The following is a 25,536-nucleotide window of genomic DNA, read 5'->3' on the forward strand; positions in this document are numbered from 1 at the left end:
CCTCCTCACACATTGTTTTTCCTCCCATCTTTGTTTCGTCAGCAAACTTGACTACGTTACACTAAGTTCCTTCTTCCAAGTCGTTAATATAGATTGTAAATAGTTGGGGTCCCAGCACAGATCCCTATGGCACCCCACTAGTTACTGGTTGCCAACTAGAGAATGAACCATTTATCCCGACTCTCTGTTTTCTGTTAGTTAGCCAATCCTCTATCCATGTTAATATATTACCCCCAAACCCGTGAACTTTTATCTTGTGCAGTAACCTTTTATGTGACACCTTGTCAAATACCTTCTGGAAGTCCAAATACATCCACTGGTTCCACTTTATCCACCCCGTTTGTTACATCCTCGAAGACCTCCAGCAAATTTGTCAAACATGACTTCCCCTTCATAAATCCATGCTGACTCTGTCTGACCGAATTTTGCTTTTCCAAATGCCCTGCTACTGCTTCTTTAATAATGGACTCCAACATTTTCCCAACCACAGATGTTAGGCTAACTGGTCCTGCTTTTTGTCTGCCTCCTTTTTTAAATAAGGGCGTTACATTTGCAGTTTTCCAATCTGCCTCTTCGAATTCATAGCCCAACATGGCCAAGAATCCTTCTTCCAGCTTGAAGCTGCCTGCCAATAGCAACCAGCATGATACGCTAGCGAACTAGTATTGCCCACATTGAAATCTCTCACTAACCTTGTAAGCAAAGTGTCATGGCACATAAAAGTGCCGGTTGCAACTCGGAGCCTCATGCGACATTTTGTGCACAACCGTAGCAGTCACTGACAACTGCGATATAAGATCCTCCAGCCTCCATTTAAATATGCTGCCAATAGCGCCTGCTGCATCCTGAGACCACCTGTTTTTTTCAGGTGTTTCCTGGGGCGGGTGTTAAATGATGTGTTAAGGCCGAAAGTTCCATCGGGGCGCTAGCGCAGCCTTGCACGATTGATGTCATAATCACGCTGAAAATGGGCGGGGCAGTAAGTTTTTGCACAAATAGCCGAATCTTCCGGCTAAATCCTAGAAGCCCAGCATAACGTCCCAAAAAAACAGCATTTAATGCCCTGCCGGGGTGCTAACCGAGGTGCAAATTAGCTGTAATCCAGCCCATAGACTTGAGATTGAAATAGTACGTTCGGTCTAGAGTAGTTTGAAGCAACAGTCAACAATGGATTTCCATTTTTGGTAGTGGTTTCCCCAAACAGAAGCCAAGCTTGATTCAACTCCATTGGTGCGTGCAGAATTCTCAATGCAGAACTTATTTTCTTTGTATGCCAAATAATTATTTTCCCCATCAATAAATCTTCACTGTCTATAAAGCCCAAAACTTGAATACTGCTCCTGTATCTGGGGAGGCTTTGCTAACACCTCTGTTGTATCCAGTCCAGGAGTACAAGAGAAAGCTTATTGTCTGCTATATAACCCTCTTTCACCTGTAGTTTCCCCCAACCCGTCCCCTCTCTCCTCTGCAACCTTTGTCTGCGTTTCTCTATTTTATCAATACTGACACGGTTAGTGCTTCTCTGAATTTTCTTCCCTAATTCTTCCCAATCTATATGTATGCTGCCTTTCATCTTTCTGCATTATGTGCCTTGTCCCTTCATTTTGGTTTTCATAACCAAAAAAAAACATTAGTTTTTACATAATGTTTAACAGTTTATTTTTAATGGATTTGTTATAGATTATCTGCAAAATACAACACACTGTAGTAAACCAGCATGTTTATTGAACGAGTATGTTTACCTACCAATTTTCCTCTTTGCTGTGCTGATCTTGTTTCCCTTAGAGTGTATACATCGCCACAAACAGAAATTTCCCGCCATACTCCAGGCTTAGATTCTTCTGTAAAGCCTCCCCTAGGATGCATTACTAATACGCCATTAGTTGTTAACCCATCCATGTGGCCATCAGGATTTTTCCATTTAGCAGCTTTCTCCTAGTAAGGTATAAAAAGTATAGATGCACAATATGCACTTTTTTAATACAAGCTTTAATTTAGCAAGGAAGGCAAATTTACCTGCTACAATGAAAAATGTCATTTTAATAGACAGACCATTTTTGCTTAACTAAACCTATATAGAACCAACAAGCTGAAACATTAGAATTCTCAAACAGAAGAGGCTGTCTAACTTTTTGATGTACAGAATATATTTAATAAATCAGATCTTACAAGCACAAGCTTTCCTATAATTGTAAGGGGAATAGACAGGCGTTTCTACGGCCGCAACTAAGACTCCAGGATGTTATGTTGCCTCCCTGGTGCAAGGGTCAAGGATGTCTCGGAGCGGGTGCAGGACATTCTGAAAAGGGAGGGCGAACAGCCAGTTGTTGTGGTGCATATAGGTACCAACGATATAGGTAAAAAAACAGGATGAGGTCCTACGAGACGAATTTAGGGAGCTAGGAGTTAAATTAAAAAGTAGGACCTCAAAAGTAGTAATCTCAAGATTGCTACCAGTGCCACGTGCTAGTCAGAGTAGGAATCGCAGGATAGCTCAGATGAATACGTGGTTTGAGCAGTGGTGTAGAAAGGAGAGATTCAAATTCCTGGGGCATTGGAACCGGTTCTGGTGGAGGTGGGACCAGTACAAACCGGACGGTCTGCACCTGGGCAGGACGGGAACAAATGTCCTCGGGGGAGTGTTTGCTAGTGCTGTTGGGGAGGAGTTAAACGAATATGGCAGGGAGATGGGAACCGATGCAGGGAGACAGAGGGAAATAAAATGGGAGTCAGAAGCAAAAGATAGAAAGGAGAATAGTAAAAGTGGGGGGGCAGAGAAACCCAAGGCAAAAAACAAAAAGGGCCACATTACAGCAAAATTCTAAAGGGGCAAAGTGTGTTAAAAAGACAAGCTTGAAAGCTTTGTGCCTCAATGCGAGGAGTATTCGGAAGAAGGTGGACGAATTAACTGCGCAGATAGCAGTTAACGGGTATGATGTAATTGGCATCACGGAGACATGGCTCCAGGGTGACCAAAGCTGGGAACTCAACATCCAAGGGTATTCAGCATTTAGGAAGGATAGACAGAAAGGAAAAGAAGGCGGGGTGGCGTTGCTGGTTAAAGAGGAAATTAATGCAATAGTAAGGAGGGACATTAAGCCTGGGTGATGTGGAATCGGTATGGGTGGAGCTGCGGAATTCCAAAGGGCAGAAAACGCTAGTGGGAGTTGTGTACAGACCACCAAACAGTAGTTGTGAGGTTGGGGACAGCATCAAACAAGAAATAAGGGACGTGTGCAATAAAGGTACAGCAGTTTTCATGGTCGACTTTAATCTACATATTGATTGGGCTAACCAAACTGGTAGCAATGCGGTGGAGGAGGAGTTCCTGGAGTATATTAGGGATGGTTTTCTGGACCAATATGTCGAGGAACCAACTAGAGAGCTGGCCATCCTAGACTGGGTGATGTGTAATGAAAAGGGACTAATTAGCAATCTTGTTGTGCGAGGCCCCTTGGGGAAGAGTGACCATAATATGGTAGAATTCTTTATTAAGATGGAGAGTGACACAGTTAATTCGGAAACTAGGGTCCTGAACTTAAGGAAAAGTAACTCCGACGGTATGAGGCGTGAATTGGCTAGAATAGACTGGAAAAGGATACTTAAAAGGTTGACGGTGGATAGGCAATGGCAAACATTTAAAGATCACATGGATGAACTTCAGCAATTGTACATCCCTGTCTGGAGTAAAAATAAAACAGGGAAGGTGGCTCAACCATGGCTAACAAGGGAAATTAAGGATAGTGTTAAAGCCAAGGAATAGGCATATAATTTGGCTAGACAAACCTGAGGACTGGGAGAAATTTAGAATTCAACAGAGGAAGACTAAGGGTTTAATTAAGAGGGGGAAAACAGAGTACGAGAGGAAGCTTGCAGGGAACATAAAAACTGACTGCAAGAGCTTCTATAAATATGTGCAGAGAAAGAGATTAGTGAAGACAAACGTAGGTCCCTTGCAGTCGGATTCAGGTAAATTTATAATGGGGAACCAAATGGCAGACCAATTGAACAAATACTTCGGTTCTGTCTTCACGAAGGAAGACACAAATAACCTTCTGATTGTACTGGAGGACAGTAGGTCTAGTGAGAAGGAGAAGCTGAAGGATATCCTTATTAGGCGGGAAATTGTGTTGGGGAAGTTGATGGGATTGAAGGCCGATAAATCCCCGGGGCCTGATAGTCTGCATCACAGAGTACTTAAGGAAGTGGCCATAGAAATAGTGGATGCATTGGTGATCATTTTCCAACGGTCTATCGACTCCGGATCAGTTCCTATTACCTGGAGGGTAGCTAATCTAATACCACTTTTTAAAAAGGGAGGGAGCGAGAAAACGGGTAATTATATTCCAGTTAGCCTGACATCAATAGTGGGGAAAATGTTGGAATCAATCATTAAGGATGAAATAGCAGCGCATTTGGAAAGCAGTGACAAGATCGGACCAAGTCAGCATGGATTTATGAAAGAGAAATCATGCTTGACGAATCTTCTGGAATTTTTTGAGGATGTAACTAGCAGAGTGGACAAGGGAGAACCAGTGGATGTGGTGTATTTGGACTTTCAAAAGGCTTTTGACACGGTACCGCACAAGAGATTGGTGTGCAAAATCAAAGCACATGGTATTGGGGGTAATGTACTGATGTGGATAGAGAACTGGTTGGCAGACAGGAAGCAGAGAGTCGGGATAAACAGGTCCTTTTCAGAATGGCAGGCAGTGACTAGTGGAGTGCCGCAGGGCTCAGTGCTGGGACCCCAGCTCTTTACAAAATATATTAACAATTTAAATGAAGGAATTGAGTGTAATATCTCCAAGTTTGCGGATGACACTAAACTGGGTGGTGGTGTGAGCTGTGAGGAGGATGCTAAGAAGCTGCAGGGTGACTTGGTCAGGTTAGCTGAGTGGGCAAATGCATGGCAGATGCAGTATAATGTGGATAAATGTGAGGTTATCCATTTTGGGGGCAAAAACATGAAGGCAGAATATTATCTGGATGGCGGTAGATTAGGAAAAGGGGAGGTGCAACGAGATCCGAGTGTCATGGTTCATCAGTCACTGAAAGTGGGCATGCAGGTACAGCAGGCGGTGAAGAAGGCAAATGGTATGTTGGCCTTCAGAGCTAGGGGATTTGAGTGTAGGAACAGATTGTACAGGGCTATAGTGAGGCCTCACCTGGAATATTGTGTTCAGTTTTGGTCTCTTAATCTGAGGAAGGATGTTCTTGCTATTGAGGGAGTGCAGCGAAGGTTCACCAGACTGATTCCAGGGATGGCTGGACTATCATATGAGGAGAGACTGGATCAACAGGGCCTTTATTCACTGGAGTTTAGAAGGATGAGAGGGGATCTCATAGAAACGTATAAGATTCTGACGGGACTGGACAGGTTGGATGCAGGAAGAATGTTCCCGATGTCCAGAACCAGGGGACATAGTATTAGGATAAGGGGTAGGCCATTTAGGACTGAGATGAGGAGAAGCTTCTTCACTCAGTGAGTTGTTAACCTGTGGAATTCCCTGCCGCAGAGAGTTGTTGATGCCAGTTCATTGGATATATTCAAGAGGGAGTTAGATATGGCCCTTACGGCTAAGGGGATCAAGGGGTATGGAGAGAAAGCAGGAAAGGGGTACTGAGAGAATGATCAGCCATGATCTTATTGAATGGTGGTGCAGGCTCGAAGGGCCGAATGGCCTACTCCTGCACCTATTTTCTATGTTTCTACAAGACCTCTGAATGGATAAATCTGATCTAAAGGTGTATAAATTGTAAAATGCCTACAATACATACAACCACAGGGCAAACGTAGTAGAGTTGAAAAATGATCATACGAACAAAAAGTATCCATTAGTACAGGTAAAGATTTAAAAGCTTAGAAATATCTTGCTAGTGTATTAAATGGAAGTAAAACAATATTTGGTGTATAGATGTGTTTGCAAGACTTTAATAAACAAGATTATTTTTATTGTTACGAATCAGAAAAAGTTCAGAAACATGATATTCTCAGAAATTGGCTTCACTATTGATTTTTAAAAACATTTTTGACAGGATAGCATATCATTCTTATTAACACTTACAACCTATACTGCACATTGTACTTGCTCAAAAAAATGCATTTTTAGATGAATCAAATCCTGTATCATAAATACTTACTCCAAGAAATATGTTTTTTGATGAATCGAAACCTGCAGCATAAATCCGTGCAGTATATGGTGCATTTCTGTCACAAACTATCCTACATGCAAATCTGGAGATGGTGCTTTGAGTGATTTGCGTCTCGTCATTACTCTGGCTACCAGAAACGGTATCTGTCACCACAAAATCAATGGGGTTCTCTGTGGACCTTCCAATCTGTGAAAAAAGGAAAAACAAATAATGTAAATATGGCATTGCAGAACACTACAATGAAGAATATTTCCATGTCACTCACAAATACATGTATTTGCAGGAAATTGAATCTAAATTTTTCATGGCATTTTATCAGTAGACTTTTTCTACCTTCATGCTACAATGCAAATTCAAGATTCTTTAAAAAGATTAAATATCAATTGAGCAACATATAACAGAACATTAAGATTCAGTGAGACTTGTAAAGGCTTATGTAGATTCAGCTTGAATTCAAATGTAAAATTTTTTTAATAACTTTTACCTCAAAGGCCCTATCCCCCATCCAGTATAGGGCATTCTGCTATGGGGATATTTGACTGTCAGTTAACTCACCATATACACACTTTCAGGAATGTCATATGAATGTGTTAAACATTTGGCTGCTAATATCACTGACAGTAAGTTCTAGCATTACAGCAATTATAATTGATTTTAGTTATTGAACATTAGGGCTGGATTTTACCAACCTCGGTGGGTCTGTGACAGGCAACGTCGGTGGCAAGTCCCGGCCTCGCTGCTGGCTCCAGTCCGCTGTGTAAAATGATTTTCCCCTGATGGGGCGTGTTAAGCCCGCCCAGCGAGTTTGTTGGCCAACTGAAGGAAGCGGGTCTGATGATATCATTTGATGACACGTCATCAGCCGGTTTACTTAAAGGGACCATGCGCAAATTGATTTTGACATTTGTGCTATCAGTGTTCTATAGCATTGAGGTGCTGCAAACACCGCCGAGCATTACACAAGAGTGCAGGGCTGCACCCAGGGTCTCCCATTACTCCCTCCATATGATTATGAAGCGAGTCACAGCACACAAGGAGGTTCTCTTCCCTTCCAATGGGCAGAAGAAACCTCCCCAAGAGACCAACGCAGCCTGGTTGCACACTGCACAGGAGGATACAAGCAACAATGTTGTCAGGGAGACTTGGGTGCAGTGCCTCAAACCTTTCAGTGATCTCAGTAGATCACAAAATGTTACTACAAAGTCACACTCAACCTCATCCTGCTGTGCCATTCATCACATCCCCATCACTCTGCATTCCCTACCCTACTCCTGCACATCCGTACTTACCTTGCACCTCCATCCATCCTTCTCTTTCCGCATTATCACAGCCCATCTCACTAGCCACGCCTCACACTCGCCTTCATCCTAGTTCATTCATTCCAACTAACAACACACAAGGGCAGACACTTGTATGTTTTAACCAATGTTCATGTGAAGTTTCTATTAATGTGCTGTCAAACATTGATATTCTTTATTTTCAACACTTTCCATTCTTGGACAGATTTGTGTGAACCTTTGGAAGTTGCTTAGTGAGTTGCAGTGAATGGTGATACTGCCCGCAACGCTGATGAATGTGAAAGGAATGGCTTGGGCATTGTAGGGATGCTTTATAGGGTTGGTGTGGGGTGGTGACAACCTGGTGCATCATGTGGCAGCCCAGGTGTGCTGCGTCATGTGAAGTAAATCTGGCTATGGTGAGGCCATGCCTGACAGCAATGAGGTCAGATGCTGATGCCCTCTGTCCTGTACAGTATCAGGTGATTGCAGAGAAGGTTGGTGCTGTTGGTGCTGCTGGTGTGCCTGATGATGCTGGTGTTGGGGCCGATCATGGTGGGATTCTGCGGACCAGGGTGTGAGAGTTTCAAAGGCACCGATGCTGATGTAATAAGTGGATGACAGAAGCAATCTGTCAATGGTCGAAAAGGTAATGAGGTCAGACTAGAAGGAAGACGTATAAAAACTTGCAGCATGCTGAATCTGTAGTGGAAATGCAGTTTAGAGAAGCGAGTGCCTAAGGGAACATTTCTCATTCAGCTGGGAGCTTTGACTTGACATTTGAAGTGGTCTACTCCTCAGCTAAAACAATGGCAAGTGGAAGAAAGTTCCAGAGAAAAGGCATACTATGGTTGAAGGATCTGCCTCATACAGGAGCCATTACACTAAGTGGGAAAACAAGCATATAAAAACAAACAGGTCACAGTGAAGTTATTGTGTACACAATACTTTTATTCTTTCTCCATTTTGTTCGCTCTGTACATCCTTTCATGAAGGCAGTAGTGTGAACGAGCTAATGTGATATAGTTACTGGCAACTCTCCAGTACCTTTTACCTCAGCCTAGACAGTGATGGTGGCAGGCTGTTCAACTGTGAGGGACATTACAGTCTATCCATAAGACATGCACTTCCCAGTAGGGATCATCATATAGCAATCAGGAGGAGTATAAATTTTGACTAATCTTTCCTCTCAAACCCAGTAATGTTGATCCCAACTGTAGAATCCTCCACTGATACTCCATGTGAGATTTAATAAATCAACCCAGACTGCTAATTGAATCTTGAACATTCTGATTTGTACCCCTCCATGTGGGGCAGTTACATCATCAAGGACTCTCAATGCCTATTTTTAATAATATTTTGTTTCAACAGAGGAGCTGAAACGTTGATTTGAAAGGTGTATGAATGCATGTGCTCCGGAAATGGAATTCTTTAAGTGCATCTCAGAATTTAAGCAAGTCAACCCAAGTCCAAATAAAACTCACTAAGCTGGACTGAACAGGAGTTTTCCCCTGCTGGGCTACAGAAAACAGTTTGCATAAATGTGGTATCTTTTAAGAATTTAGGAAATGTGTAAACTATTTAAATGTAATAAGTAGATAGGTCTTACCTGAAACATGTCTGTGTCCTTGTCATGAGTATACTCAACCACCACAGTCTGGTTCCTGGATAGCGTATATGAGATGCTATGTTGCCCTTTACAATTGACTGCCTGTGAAGTGGTAAATAAGAGATACATTAATTTTTTTTGCAACTTACTTTTGCAATTTTTTTGTAACAGTAATAAGCTACAACCTATGATATTTTTGTAAATCAACTACACAAGAAAACAAAATTGACAAAAACAATTTGTACGGCATAAGTTGCAATTAAAAAAATGTGGCGAGTATATTAAATAAAATATTCAGCAAAATTAGACTAATATATTAAAAACTCCCATAAATAATTAAGTCTCAAAGCCATTTACAGGATTGGAATACAAAAGGCCAAGCAAGACTAAAATCTATAACCTATGTAGATCTACAGGTTCCAAACTACATTTTTTGCTACTCTGCTTCAACACCTTTACCGCTACATCCATTAATGTCCAGTTGAGAGCATAGAAAAAACCTTTGCAGGTTTTAATACTGTCAGTATAGTCACGTGGGATGTAATGCATTTTGCACAAATCAAGACTGACTCTTGCCAATTTGCACTCCTTCAACTTGGGGGTAATTCAGTGTGTGAATTTTCACTCAATCTGCAGGCCAAAGTTGGAGGAACGTAAAGTTCGCCAAGAATAGTAGGACTGACAAAAGTTACAAAGATAGGGAGGGTGAGGCCATGAATTAATTTCAGCACGAGGATAAACATTTTAAATGTAAAGCTTTGGGTGAGTAGGAGCCAATCTGGGTTAGCAAGCACAGAGATGATGGGTGTGTAGGATTTAGTGTATGACTTGAAGTTTACAGAGATAGAGAAAGGGACGCCGGCCAAGAGAGCAATGGAATAGTCAAGTCCAGAGGCAACAAAGGCCATAAATGAGAGTTTTGGCAGCAGATAGGCTGAGGCACGAGCAGAGGCAAGAGATGTTAGGGAGGTGAAGCCAACTTGATGGTCTGAATAAGCTTTTCAGGCTCTGCATTTAATACATTCTTATTCACCTCAAACCTGACTATGAAAACAAATTGTATTTTGAAATTTTTTGATAATACATAAAAAGTTAACAATCGACAAATACATTTTCGTTTTATCAAGTTCTTAAACCAAAAATGTTCAACTTAATGAGAAGATTCACCATTCACAAAAGAAGTTTTGAACCTTTAGCTAATCCAAGTGCATCTGTTGAGTCCTTAATATACATATTGAATCATCAGATTTGATGAAAAATATGTATTTGCACCTCTATTTCATAATAAAATATATGTTTATGAATGTACAAAATCTCAAGCAATTTCAGACTGCAATTAAAAATTGTCTGTAAATGCAGATCGTTTAAAATTTATTTCAAACCAGCTGGCAAATTTTGCAAGAAATACAAATTCCAAACAATTTAAATGATCCTTAGTACATTTATAAATCCTGGAATCAATGACAATCACATCTATGCCTCCACATTGAAGTAGCTGTGTCAATACATCTCCTTTTCGTGCCAATTTTCTCCCATTCAAGCATCTCTGGCACCTCACTAAGCGACAAATAATCACGTATGAGCCTAGACAAAAGTTAAAGGCAGCCTATTCAATCAATGGGGAAAGGGAAGAGAATCACAGCAGAAACTGAATGTATTCTCATCCAATGTCCATATGCACAGTTCCAGCAGAAGTTGCTGGTTAGTAGAAGTGGGAAGCCTGGCTGATTCTCTTCCCCAATCCACCTTTGTTTTGCTGATGTTTAGCGTTCTTCCCAACTTTACTTGATAAACCACTTCCCTTTCTCTGCCACACTCGGCCTCTCTAGCTGCTGGGTGGCCACATCTGCTCCTCCACCCATATAGTGTGGAATGTATCCAATTGTTTCTCAAGCTCAGTAACTTTTGAGTTCGTGCAAGTCCACCTGGAAACACTCCTTACACCCGTTCCTGTTCTGGGCAGTCAGTTCCCAGAAACTCCCACATAATGCAAGAACTGCAGTAGACTGGTTTCACCTTTTCTACATAATAAATGGGGTCAAAGGACTCGGACTCAAAAATAAGTAGTTTCATGTAAACTACATTTAAGTGTTCAATTCCAGTTCAGGCCAAATTCCCTTGCGCAACAACTCATCAGATTGCGCAACAACTCATTAGACAGTCGCAGAATTATTTTTCACTTTCCACCCATCCAGGCCGATTACTGGACTGTTGAAAAAGATATCGGATTTTCTTCGAAGACATTTGTCTACTGTGACAGATCTGCTTTTATCTCGAGATGTTAGAAAATATCTGGACCAGATATAATTACTGCAGTTTTTCAGTACCCTGTGTATCTTTAGTTCACTTAGCCGAGTGAAGTTACATCACAACAGTGAGGCGAAACTTCATGAAGCTCAGTGGCTATAATCACAGGAATCCAAGATCCAGTTACAGGACTTTGAAAAAGGACTCCATATTTCTGAAACATTTCAGTAAACATATTTAAGTATCATTAAATCCAAGTATTGCATTGTTATTTTACTTGCATATAGATGTGGTTTTTACAATAAATATAATTGGTAGTTTTGTCCGAAATAAATGATCTGTTAGCATGGTGCTTTTCTGCCTGCTGTAGTGATGATGCAGTATGGTGGGCATGCCATATGTCTTTCCAGTAAGAGGCAATTGTCAGAATTGTAGCAGCTGAATCCATTCACTCCACATAAGGTTTGTAAGTTCTAAATTATAGGAGTCATGGCCATGCCCATGGAAACTGCCTTCTTGCAGTGAATACAAATGAAGTAATAGGAATTGCAAATTCAACCAAACTCCAAACAAGCAAAACTTCCAAGGAACCAAATGGAACCTATGTCTCCTGTCCTTTCTAGAAATACAATAAATTTAACTCAGTCACGGAATAGCTTCGTTCTTAAAGTGCCGAAATTTGACTCAGGTAATTTCACACCTCAATTCTACTTCAGTTTGTGCCAAAGCAATTCCAAAACTGAATTTTGTCACCACAAAGTGTGCAGTTAAACTGGCATAAAAAGGAAATCTTTATCAATTCAAATGTATCTGCATATTGTGACTACCCAAGGGTAATTTTAACCCCAATAGTCTGGTGGTGATCAGTTAAAATCGACCGGGTGACCTACCCGCTGACATCCCACACATATTCCACTTTCTTCAACTTTAACCTACTCTTATGAGTAGGCAAGCAAGAACAACCAACTGAAGCCAGCACGATCCTTCTTTAAATTTGCAGATCAAGGTCCAATGACATTTTCGGCCTTGACTGCAATTTTAACTGTGGCCTGAGCAGGGCAGCTGTTGTGGCTTTCCCACCAGGTGATGGCAATGGGAGGAGTATCTGGGACCAGTAGAGGTGACTTAGGTTTAAAAAAAAATATTTCCTGGTCTGGCCAGGAAGAGTGGGTGTGCTCCTCTGGGACCCACAAGAAAAGTTTAAACCTCCTCTGCCCCAGGCTCTCTGTCCATCCTTCTCAAGATCCTCCAAAACCACCACCCCATAACTTATAATCCTGCCACCAAGACCGCCACTCCCGACCACCGGCCGGCACACCAGCAGCATGCAGATGAGGCCCAGAAGTTTAAAATCACCTGAACCTCATACTGCCAAGGCGGGGGCAGGGGGCACTCACCACTTCACCCACCCGAATCCCACTCTTTTATAATAAAATACTATACCCTCAAACTGTCTCCACGACATGGGCACATTCATGATTCTTGAATCACATACTTGTTCCACCTTCTATCCTTATGCACAGGGATAAGAATAGCATTCTGCTCTACATTCCAACTTTTACTGAAATTGAAATTGATTATGTAAAGGTTAAATGATCATGGTGCTGGAGGTAATTTTGAAACTTTAAAAAAATTGTCACGTTTGCCCTCATCCAGACTCAATTTTAAACTGGATTTCCATCTAAGCAGGGGCCGACTGCCATAGGGTTCTAGTTAATTGAGAACATATTTAAAATAAAATAACTGCACAAACAGATACAGAAACATTTCATAATCTCACTGACCAACCTCAATCACTTAGCACAGTCAGAAGTGAAAGTGCTCCCAAAAAAAGTAATACAAATAAAAGTACTGAACCACTGAAAAATTTTCAATTGTATGCACTGCATATAAAGTACAAATACCAAAGACTGACTTATGGAAAATATACCACTTGTGTCATGGCTGACAACTTACACATGACTTTACATGTATTACATAGCCAGTGCCATTTGACAGTTTTACTTTCCCATAAATCTTAACATGTATAATTCTAGCACAGAAGAAAAGTAGAAAATGCTTTATTGATCTTGAGGTTAAAAAAGGCAAATGAGTTTAAGAAAATATCTTTGTTCATGTTTTAAGATGAGGCAGAAAACAAACATACACTCAAATCAACGCAGCAGATAGAATGGATGCTAAATACATACGTGGTCAGGAGTAATACACCTAAGAATGCAGAGAACTGAAAGGCTTCCATATTAGCTTAATTTATTCATAAGTGTTCTTCAAAATCATCAATGGATTGGGAACTTACAAACGTTACGGTGTCAATCATAGATCTAACGTGTGCAAAACTGATGGACTATTTGAGAAACAGGTTTTTAGGCACTTCTTATATTGACAGCAACATCATGGTACACGATGTAAAGGAGACCAACTAGGACCTGACTCTTATTATCAAGAGCATCATGGGGGGAGGTGGGGGAGGGAGTAATGCAAACACATGGGTACTTTCCCTTCAACCTGCAGAGGCACACTGGAGCAGTAAAAAGGGGTGAAAAATGCTCAGAGATCACAGTTTATACTTGCATACTTTCATGATGACCCAGTCTGTAAACAAAGGGCCTCATAGATATTAGCGGCACAGAAGGAGGCCATTCGGCCCATCATTTTTGTGCCGGCCGAAAAAGAGCTATCCAGCCCAATCCCACTTTCCAGCTCTTGGTCCGTAGCCCTGTAGGTTATGGCACTTCAAGTGCATATTCAAGTTCTTGTCAACTGTATTTGCATTGCCCTAAAATCAGTAAAACAGAGCCAGCAAACAAAATATTGTAATCGAAAATGAAACTGGAAAATAAAATACTGAAGAAAACGATATGCATACAATTTAAAAGTGATCCTAAAGGTTATGGATCAGATTTATTTCTAGGATGTGCCTAATCATAGGAGACTTTCTGCTTTTTGTGCAATTCATCTGCATATTCACAAACGTAAAATCTTCCATGAACCAGTGCAATCAGGAAGCCTAATATGATTGTTTTTGTTTTCTTTCCATTATAAAGTATCCCTTGATGTATTTAAGAGCAGTAATCTGGTGCAGTTTTATTAATACAGCTGAAAATGGGTTTTATCAGCAAACACATGCCTTTTTAATAAAGATCCTCCATCAGTGAGTAACCTGATTTAAAATGACTGAATGACCTAAAATAAACACCATACTAAACCACTCAATAGTTTTACCGGTGCACACACTATGTCAGTTTCTTTGTAAATTAAAGTTTTTGATATGAAAAAACTTTAAAATCTCATCATCATCATCATCATAGGCAGTCCCTCGGAGTCAAGGATGATTACTAGTGCCTGTGCGCCTGAGGAAAAGAGCGCAATTTGCAGAGCCTTCCCGAACTAGCACAAAGCACAACAGTCAGAATCTCGCAATTTCGACCTGGGGGCATGGCCAGTTTCGTGGGCGGAGCCTGATCTGGGCCGATTGAATCTTGAATCAACATAAAAGATTGCGGAAAACGCAAATGGTTTTAGGTATAACTCACGTTTAGATTCTCCAATCTTTTATGCTGATTCGGGTGATTCTGCCCAGATTGCGCTGATATTACTAGCATAAACAAACAGAAACTCTACCCCCATATTTTTGACAAGAACCAGAAGAGATTGACTGATGGTAGATCCTCGATAGATATTAACAAAATTATGTACCAGAGCAGATACTTTCTTCGCTACTAATAAAGAAACCTTCAGTAATAAATTGCGCAGGTTGGAAAAGTTCTTGTCATTTGAGTTCAGAAATCAAGGATCTCAATGCGACCAATAGGAACAGCACAAAAATCTACACTTTCATCTGTTTTAACAACTTTTCAAATCACAACCAAGTTAAATTAGCGCCGAGCTCAAACAGGATTTTAATCAAATAGTTTTCATGCACAATATATGCAAATACACAAGTTCTGGCTGTTACAAATGGTCTACTGCTGAAAAATAATTGAGACTTGGAAAAACACTCTCTCAATAGTGTATTTTTAAAACTAGCGTGATTTCACTAATAAGCTCTGAAATACGAAAATTATCAGTTTTCAAGCTCATCTCCCAGTGTCCCCTCCTGCTATAGCGACCACCAGTGCCACCAGAAATAATAAAAAGCTGATTGCATTCAATTCAGGCCATAATGCAATATATTTGACATATAGTGTTGCTCAGCATTGATCAACAGAGTAAACATAGAAAATAGGTGCAGGAGTAGGCCATTCGGCCCTTCAAGCCTGCACCACCATTCGATATGACGGCGGCTGATCATTCACCTCAGTACCCCTTTCCTGCTTTCTCTTCATACCCCTTGATCCCTTTAGCCGTAAGAGCCATATCCAAATCCCTCTTGAATATATCTAACGAACTGGCCTCAACAACTCTCTGCGGAAGATAATTCCACAGGTTAACAACTCTCTGAGTGAAGACGTTTCTCTTCATCTCGGTCCTAAATGGCTTACCCCTTATCCTTAGACTGTGACCCCTAGTTCTTGACTCTGCCAACATCAGGAACATTCTTCCTGCATCTAACCTGTCCAGTCCCGTCAGAATTTTATATGTTTCTATGAGATCCCCTCTCATTCTTCTAAACTCCAGTGAATACAGGCCCAGTCGATCCAGTTTCTCCTCATATGTCAGTCCTGCCATCCCGGGAATCAGTCTGGTGAACCTTTGCTGCACTCCCTCAATAGCAAGCACGTCCTTCCACAGATTAGGAGACCAAAACTGAACACAATATTCCAGGTGAGGCCTCACCAAGACCTCCCTGCTCCTATACTCAAATCCCCTAGCTATGAAGGCCAACATGCCATTTGCCTTCTTCACCGCCTGCCACACCTGCATGCCAACCTTCAATGACTGATGTACCATGACACCCAGGTCTCGTTGCACCTCCCCTTTTCCTAATCTGCCACCATTCAGATAATATTCTGCCTTTGTGTTTTTGCCACCAAAGTAGATAGCCTCACATTTATCCACATTATACTGCATCTGCCATGCATTTGCCCACTCACCTAACCTGTCCAAGTCACCCTGCAGCCTCTTAGTGTCCTCCTCACAGCTCACACCGCTGCCCAGCTTAGTGTAATCTGCAAACTTGGAGATATTACTCTCAATTCCTTCAACTAAATCATTGATGTATGTTGTAAATAGCTGGGGTCCCAGCACTCAGCCCCACGAGTCACTGCCTGCAATTCTGAAAAGGACACGTTTATCCCGACTCTCTGCTCCCTGTCTGCCAACCAGTTCTCGATCCACGTCAATACATTACCCCCAATACCATGTACTTTAATTTTGCACAGCAATCTCTTGTGTGGGTCCTTGTCAAAGGCCTTTGGAAAGTCCAAATACACCACATCCACTGGATCTCCCTTATCCACTCTACTAGTTACATCCTCAAAAATTCTAGAAGATTTGTCAAGCATGATTTCCCTTTCATAAATCCATGCTGACTTGGACCGATCCGGTCACTGCTTTCTAAATGCGCTGCTCTTTCATCTTTAATAACTGATTCCAACATTTTCCCCACTACTGATGTCAGGCTAACTGGTCTATAATTCCCTGTTTTCTCTCTCCCTCCTTTTTTAAAAAGTGGTGTTACATTAGCTACCCTCCAGTCCATAGGAACTGATCCAAAGTCGATATAGACTGTTGGAAAATGATCACCAATGCATCCACTATTTCTAGGGCCACTTCCTTAAGTACTCTGGGATGCAGACTATCAGGCCCCGGGGATTTATCGGCCTTCAATCCCATCAATTAGCGTAACACAATTTTCTGACTAATAAGGATTTCCTTCAGTTCCTCCTTCTCGCTAGACCCTTGGTCCCGTAGTGTTTCCGGAACGATATTTGTGTCTTCCTTCGTGAAGACAGAACCAAAGTATTTGTTCAATTGGTCTGCCATTTCTTTGTTCCCCATTATAAATTCACCTGATTCTGACTGCAAGGGACCTACGTTTGTCTTCACTAATCTTTTTCTCTTCACATATCTATAGAAGCTTTTGCAGTCAGTTTTTATGTTCCCAGCAAGCTTCCTCACATACTCTATTTCCCCCTCCTAATTAAACCCTTTGTCTTCCTCTGCTGAATTCTAAATTTCTCCCAGTCCTCAGGTTTGCTGCTTTTTCTGGCCAATTTATATGCCTCTTCCTTGGATTTAACACTGTCCCTAATTACCCTTGATAGCCACGGTTGAGCCACCTTCCCCGTTTTTTTTAAATTCCAGACAGGGATGTACAATTATTGAAGTTCATCCATGTGCTCTTTAAATGTTTGCCATTGTCTATCCACCGTCAACCCTTTAAGTATCATTCGTAATCAATTCTAGCCAATTCACGTCGCATACCATCGAAGTTACCCTTCCTTATGTTCAGGACGCGAGTCTGAATTAACTATGTCACTCTCCATCTTAATAAAGAATTCTACCATATTATGGTCACTCTTCCCCAAGGGGCCTCTCACAACAAGACTACTAATTAGTCCTTTCTCGTTACACATCACCAGTCTAGGATGGCCAGCCCTCTAGTTGGTTCCTCGACATATTGGTCTGGAAAACCATCCCTAATACGCTCCAGGAAATCCTTCTCCACCTTACTGGTTTGGTTAGCACAATCTATATGTAGATTAAAGTTGCCCATGATAACTGCTGTACCTTTATTGCACGCATCCCTAATTTCTTGTTTGATGCTGTCCCCAACCTCACTACTACTGTTTGGTGGTCTGTACACAACTCCCACGAGCGTTTTCTGCCCTTTGGTATTCCGCAGCTCTACCCATGCAGATTCCACATCATCCAAGCTAATGTCCTTCCTTACTATTGCGTTAATTTCTTCTCTAACCAGCAACGCTACCCCACTTCCTTTTCCTTTCTGTCTATCCTTTCTGAATGTTGAATACCCCTGGATGTTGAGTTCCTAGCCTTGGTCACCCTGGAGCCATGTCTCCGTAATCCCAATTATATCATATTCATTAATAGCTGCCTGTGCAGTTAATTTGTCCAAATTATTACGAATACTCCTCGCATGGAGGCACAGAGCCTTCAGGCTTGTCTTTTTAACACACTTTGTCCCTTTAGACTTTTGCTGTAATGTGGCCCTTTTTGAATTTTGCATTGGGTTTCTCTGCCCTCCACTTTTACTTTTCTTCTTTCTATCTTTTGCTTCTGCTCCCATTTTACTTCCCTGTCTCCCTGCATAGGTTCCCATCCCCCTGCCATATTAGTTTAACCCCTCCCCAACAGCACTAGCAGATACTAGTATCTCAAATTGCATGGAAAAAATTAAATATTCCAAAACGAGCTTGTGCATTAACCTCACCATAAGTACTTATATGAAAAATAGACCCCATCATTACACCCCCAAATATAGGGCTCAATGTTCCCCAATGCTGTTTTTTGGCATATTTCAAGGGTTACGCCTGTTTTTTTGGCCCATACTCCAAAAAAATGATTTGCAAGTTTCCCCGTTCTAATTTTTGAAATTGGCACCGTGCAGTCTGTCCTTAGCTTCAGGGGGTGGAGCCTCATGTCTGCGCTGAAAAAATGATGCCCCCCCCCCCACGCGTGAAAAAAAAGTGACAGTTTTTTACGTGACTGCTATGGGCGCGCATGCCCAGTACACCTCCTGGTCTGCATTCGGCTGTTTTTTAAGAGCCAGTTGTGTGTGAGAACTTTGAGTGCTGTGTGAGAACTTTAATTCTCAGTGGAAAAATCGAAGCTGCAATATGGAACTCGGCTCAAGGACCAAGACTTTCTCACAAGAGGAGTGGAGGCACTAGTTAGTGCAATTGAGGCCAGATGGCACGAGCTGGACACCAGCAGAGGTCACATAAAAGTTTCACCAAAAGAAATGAAGAAACGCTGGAACCAACATGCTAAAGATTACTGTACAATGGTGACTACCCAGAGGTCTGGAGGTAAAAAGAAGTGGCAGGACCTTGGTCAAGTAGTTAGTGTAAGTAATATTTTCATTTACCCACTGGAATTGCAATTGTAAATGTGACCATCTGTATGTCCCACCCAGCAGAAAGACACCCTCTCTAAAAAGTTATTTTTTCATCTTTGCAGAGGAAGGTGGCACACAACAAAAGAAAGGGAACTCGAACAGGAGGAGGCCCGGCAAATCTGCACCCATTGATACACAGAGTCGCTGCTTTGATGGGTCCTGCCTGGAGAAAAGCAACCACCATTGCACAAGCTGAGCCCACACTCGAGGGAGAGGGCAAGTCCTGCAAATTCCACAGTCTGGATTTGCTAAGAGTCAAATACTGCGCGGGTTAACCATGCTTCAGTTCATGGGAGTGTCTCCGTCAAACTACGCTTTGGTTGATGCAATGTGGCCCTTCATCGTGGTCCTTCAAATGAGCCTGCTGCCTGCGCTGTGTGAGCCTACTCATGCCATCCTGCTCCCTCCTCTGCTGCTAACCATTTGTCTATTCTATTTTGCAGAACTTGAGGCCAACCCTGACGAAGCTGCTGATGCAGGAGAAGATTCAGATGCAGAAAAGCCTGAAGAACATTTTCCAATCCTACCATCCAGACCAAGAACATGGGGGCGAGGCAGGGGAGGACGAAGCCACCACTGCTGTACTCACTCTGGAGGAAGTGCAGGTGCCGTCCAGCCCCTTTCCTGAGTGATACGAGTGTTGGGACATTCCATGGTTTCGCACAGTCCGAGGCTGCCGGTTCCAGTGGGGTGCAGCAAGGCACATCCAGGTCCCCACCGTCCGAGGCTGCGGGTCCCAGTGGGATGCAGCGAGCCACACCCAGGGTGAGGAGAGGAAGGAGAGCTCGACAGCGCTCTGGAGGTGCAGGACCTAACAGATGTGATTCAGATGATGGCAATGAGTGCGGAGAGCATTGACCTTACGCGATCATTCCTGGACACCATCAGTGGGGTGGATGATGAGATATCAGGACTGTCGAGAGAAGTAACAACACACTCACGAGAAATGGGAACACTGTCCGGGCACATGAGGGAGGGAATGTTGGAGATAGCAGCTGCAATAAGGAAAGATGCCCAGACCCCGCTGCCATTGACGGAATCAACTGTCACTCCCACTCCAATCCCCAGACCAGCCTCTGAAGAGGCCCAAGCTAGGCCTTCCACATTACCGCCTGCCAAAGCCCCCCCCCCGCATCAAGAAGTGCACATTACCAGAGATGCTCAAAAGAATAAGCTTGGTACCAACCCGAGAAATGCTGCACCACTGCCTGCGGGCAGGGGCGAAGTCACCAAGACCAAGCGCAGCGTGCGGTCCTAGAATATGGTGGAGGAGGGATGGGTGCAGCCTTTTTTTGCTGTTGTTATTATTGTTGTAACTGTTCTCAAATTAAAAGTTTTTTTCTAAGTGATGTAAATTTAAAAGTTTGTAAGTGATCTTAACTGAAAATGGTTATGTCTTGCATAAAGAATCTGACTAGATACTGTGAGCTCAAAGTAACGTGTGACCGTAGTCCTTTATTCAGGTCTCCAGAGTGCCTCTCCAGCCTGTGAGGCCTCCTTATGTACAGGTGCTCCCAAGGGATTGTGGGATCCCTTGGGACTCCAGGGGATGAGCCCTCTGATGGTTAAACAAGGTATTTACAGGTTTACATATATAACAAAAACGTTTAACGTTGATGCAAGAATATTTATGAAAGTTAAGTACAAACAAATGTTAAACCTTTGAATAAAATATATTTTAAATTATAACTGAATGATTTCCATTATTTGTTCCATTAACACAACACAACATTACAGAACAGGTCCAAACAGTAAACATGGTCCATTTGGAATAGGTGCCCCTGAGCCTTCAGGCAACAAAGCGTTCACGGATGAGCTGCTGGTGCAAGGCTCGAGCAATTATTAAAGGGGCATGCCAGCTCGCCCTCCTCTGCCGTCATGCTCCGGGTTCAGGTAGTTGCATGGCTTCCTCATCCTCCTCCTCCTCGTCACCTGCATGTCCCTCCTCATCATCAGCCACTCTCACCTCAGGTGGGTCTTCTGCTACCAGCTGCTGCTGCCTCATGATGGCTAAGTTATGCAACATGCAGCATACAACAGTGAACTGACCGAGAATCGCGGGGGAGTATTGCAAGTAGCCCCCGGAATGGTCCAGGCATCGGAAACGCTGCTTCAAGATGCCAATGGTCCTCTCTCTTATGCTGCGCGTCGCAATGTGCGACATGTTGTATTCCCCGTCTGGGTTACGTGTAGGGGCATCATGAGACAGATGGTGAGCCCATAACCCTTTGTCTCCCAGCAGCCAGCTCTGCTCTTCTAGCTGCTGCTGAAACATGGCAGTTATAGCACTCTCACGTAGGATGAACGCATCATGGGTGCTCACAGGGTATCTCGCATCAGCTGCCATGATGCGATGCATGTCGTCACAGACGAGCTGCACATTCATGGAGTGGAAGCCTTTTCTGTTCGCAAGGCGATGTGGGTGCAATCAATGCAGCCCTGTAACTTTTGGTAGCCAGCAATCCTGGAGATGCCACAGCCCTGTAACACATTGCCTAGGCAGTCATGGGGAACTTTATGTTGTCATTCCTCCAGGCATATAGTGCAGCAGTCACCTGCCAAATGCAGATATGTGTTGCATGTTGAGAAATGGCGCACACATCCCAGTTATGGCCTGGAATGATCCAAATGCATAAAATGAAAGTGCAGCAGTAACCTTTACTTCAACTGACAAAGCAGTCCTCTGGAGACTTCTAGGTTGCAGGTCTGCTTTTATTAACTTACAGATCTTGGTTACAACTTATTTGCGGAAACACAGCATTCTCACACAGTCTGCATCACTCAAGTGCAGGTATGAACGCCTGTCTCGATATACCTGATGTGGGTAAGGCCTCCTGCCAATCATCCTACGTGTTCTGAGGTTCCTCATGTGATGATGTCGAATCAATCTCCTCCGCAGCACAATCATGCAGAAGCCTTGCACGAGGTACGGCATTGTCAATATTGCCCCCATAATTAAATTGTAGCTTTGCAAGGAGCTCAAAACAGCAGGACAAAGCACGCAAACCTTCTTTACTTTCTCTCTCCCTAAAGTCGACGCCCTAGTATGGACCACACCCTGGTCTGCGCATGCGCAATAGGCTTGCTTAGAACGGGAAGGTAGGCATTCAATGAAGTCTAATGCAATTCTTTAATTTTTGATTTTTTTCGAAGTACCACCCCCACCACCGACCAAACGTCTCCTCACCGGGCTCAAGGGAAGGCCGGCAGAATCGCTCCCTCGCCCGGACACAGGAGCTCAGCATCCACCCCCCCACCCCAGGCTTTTTTTGAAGCTGATGTTTAGTCTAAGGTTTCTCATCCCTTCAGTTCAGCTTCCACCCCACGCCAACCGTCCCTGGGCTTCTTTTGAAGCTGCTGTATAGTAGGATCTTGCGGAGACATCATTGGTGGTATTTCTCCAGCGACTTGAGATGTCTACTGTACATGGTCCATGTTTCTGAGCCATACAGGAGGGTGGGTATTACTACAGCCCTGTAGACCATGAACTTGGTGGCAGTTTTAAGGGCCTGGTCTTCAAACACTTTTCCTCAGGCGGCCGAAGACTGCACTGGCGCACTGGAGGCGGTGTTGGACCTAGTCGTCAATGCCTGCTCTTGTTGATAGGAGGCTCCCGAGATAAGGGAAGTAGTCCACGCTGTCCAGGGCCGTACCATGGATCTTGATGACTGAGGGAGCAGTGCTGTGTGGAGAGGACAGGCTGGTGGAGGACTTTTGTCTTATTGATGTTTAGCGTAAGGCCTATGCTTTTGTACGCCTCAGTAAATGCATTGACTATGTCCTGGGGTTCAGCCTCTGTATGTGCGCAGACACAGGTGTTGGGGTGGTCTTGGACCTGGCCTGGAGATGGTGAAGGTTGAACAGGTTTCCACTGGTTCTGTAGTTTAGTTCCATTCCAGCGAGGAGCACCTCGAGTCTAGTCATCAAGAGCATGCAGAAATCAAGCGCAAGCAGCGGAAAGAGCGTGTGGCAAACCAGTCCCACCAACCCCTTCCCTCAACGACTATTTGTCCCACCTGTGACAGAGACTGTGGTTCTCGTATTGGACTGTACAGCCACCTAAAAACTCATGCTAAGAGTGGAAGCAAGTCTTCCTTGATTCCAAGGTTCTGCCTATGATGATGATGATGATGTATAGTCAAAGGGTTCTCATCCCTTTATTTGGTTTCCACCCACCAAGCCTCTTTTGAAGCTGCTGTATAGTCAAAGGGTTCTCATCCCTTCAGTTCGGCTTCCACCCCACCCCATCCCTCCCCAGGCTTCTTTTGAAGCCGAGCCTCGAGCCTGTGTCCGGGCGAGGGAGCGATTCTGCCGGCTGATGCTCTGACCCTCAAGCCCGGTGAGATGTTCGGTGGTGGTACTTTGAAAAAAATCAAAAATTAAAGAATTGCATTAGACTTCCATTTTTTCCCTTTTGACTTTGAAAAATTAAGCTTTATGCTGCATATTCGTTGTCGTCTTGCCTCCCTTCAAAACTTCGTCTAAAAACAATGGCGTCTTTCTGCGCCGATTTTTTAATGTGCGTGGGTTTTTCTTAAGTGCCCAGAAGGTTTTTTGGGAGTGGTCACATACGCCGTCCTAGGAAAAATGTAAACTTGCTTAAATGTGGAAAAACTGGCGCAGACATCAGATTATGCCCCGTGACGCAAAAAAATACTAACCTAAAAAAATCGTACCCAAGTTACGCTGGCGCAGAAACTTTGGGGAAACTGGGAGATTTTAATTTACGCCCCAAAAAAACGGCGCAGATAACTCGGGGAAAATTGAGCCCTATATTTTTTAAACTCACTATATGCTGGCTGAGCTCTCAGTCAGGAAGGCTTCCTTCACCACACTTCGCAGGCTGAAACAGGATGTCTTTGTCCTTCAGTTCTGACGAAGGGTCTCAGACTGAAATATTAACTCTGTTTCTCTCCACAGATGCAGTTTGGCAGACTGAGATTTCCCGCATTTTTCTGTTTTTATGTCTTTGTCCATGGCCTTTGCTCGTAACACCTATTGCTGCTCACGTGGCAAGTTATTAAAAAAATACACAGGGTGTACTTTTAGATAAATACTTGAGAATAAAGCCTTTGAGGCATACCTTTTAGTCGAATTAAATAGACACCAAGGAGCCGAAATTGTCCCTCTCCTTACCACCGCAAATTGGCAGCCGTGTTGCGGAGTGGAGTAGCTGCCGAATTTTGGTGGAATGGCCACTGATAGCCCAATTGCCGTTCCGAACTTTCCCGGCGGTGCCCCGATCCCACCCCCCCACCGCTCCGCTGCTGCCGATCCACCTTAAGCACATCATCAACGCGCACACCACTGATCTAAACCCCCAACGCAGATATTTTCCTCAGAAAATCTTTGGCCTGCCCGGTGGTGCTAAAACAAACTTTTTCCTGATGGTCTAATGAGGCTGTGGCCTTATGCAGCTGCGGTGTGGCTTCCCTTAAAGGGAAGGATGCACTGCCGCTGCGGGCTTTTTTGTCAGTCGACTGCCATGTCGGCCCAACAAATATGCCCCTGGGTTCGGCAGTCCGGTACCCCCGGCAACCTGGCCCGGCCGAAACCCTCCCTGGTGGCCCAGTGACCCAAAGTTTTATAATCGTGGAGTCTCTCCCCTTTAAGTTAAGGGCAGAGCTGTGATGACACGGTGCCATGATGACGTCATCACGTCAGTCACTCCGCTCCGACCCCAACTTCCACCCCTCAGTTGCTGTCACCACAGCGTATCCGCCCCTCAGGTGTAGTCACTGCCCCCATTATGATCGAGTTCCGGATCGGAGAGAAAAATAAACAAAGAGCCGAATGTCGCTCAAGAGGCGACCTGAACCGCAGCTGCAGTAAAAACCATCGAAATAGGGTGGGAGCGCCCTGTTTCGGGCCGGGATGGGGGTGTGCAATTTCTACTCCCAAGTCTGATATCTTTGTAGGGAGAAATTCATTCTGCCTAAACGTCTTTCGATTAACTGTCTTCACTTATGTGAGAGTTATGGGGCACTACACTGTGTCAAAAGGCATGTATAGGCACGATATAGTACATTAAATAATTTTCCCTTAGCCACATCAACTAGATTACTGTTACAGACATGATGGGATTTCCAGTTTCGTTAAAAACTGTGTGTAGTAATGCACACCTGCAAGCACATGTGAAGCACATTATTTATATGCCTGTGTATGAAGTATGGCATTCCCAGTTTGAAGAATCAGCAGGCCCAGCATTTGTGACGAGGGTAATC

The 25,536-nt window shown here is 43.4% G+C and overlaps 1 protein-coding gene across 1 annotated transcript in view; it reads right to left on the reverse strand.

The window, feature by feature from the left end:
• The window catches only part of peli2 (pellino E3 ubiquitin protein ligase family member 2), a 198,062-nt gene that overhangs the window by 16,899 nt on the left and 155,627 nt on the right, over nt 1–25,536 (reverse strand). Inside the window, exons 4-6 of the mRNA XM_070877899.1 lie at nt 9,043–9,144; nt 6,145–6,342; nt 1,747–1,935 (exon numbers count right to left, since the gene is read on the reverse strand). Coding sequence (XP_070734000.1) covers nt 1,747–1,935; nt 6,145–6,342; nt 9,043–9,144 — 489 coding nt within the window. The remainder of the gene's footprint in view (nt 1–1,746; nt 1,936–6,144; nt 6,343–9,042; nt 9,145–25,536) is intronic.

Source organism: Pristiophorus japonicus, chromosome 4 (assembly GCF_044704955.1).
Source record: "Pristiophorus japonicus isolate sPriJap1 chromosome 4, sPriJap1.hap1, whole genome shotgun sequence".
In the NCBI taxonomy this organism is placed as follows: Eukaryota; Metazoa; Chordata; class Chondrichthyes; family Pristiophoridae; genus Pristiophorus; species Pristiophorus japonicus.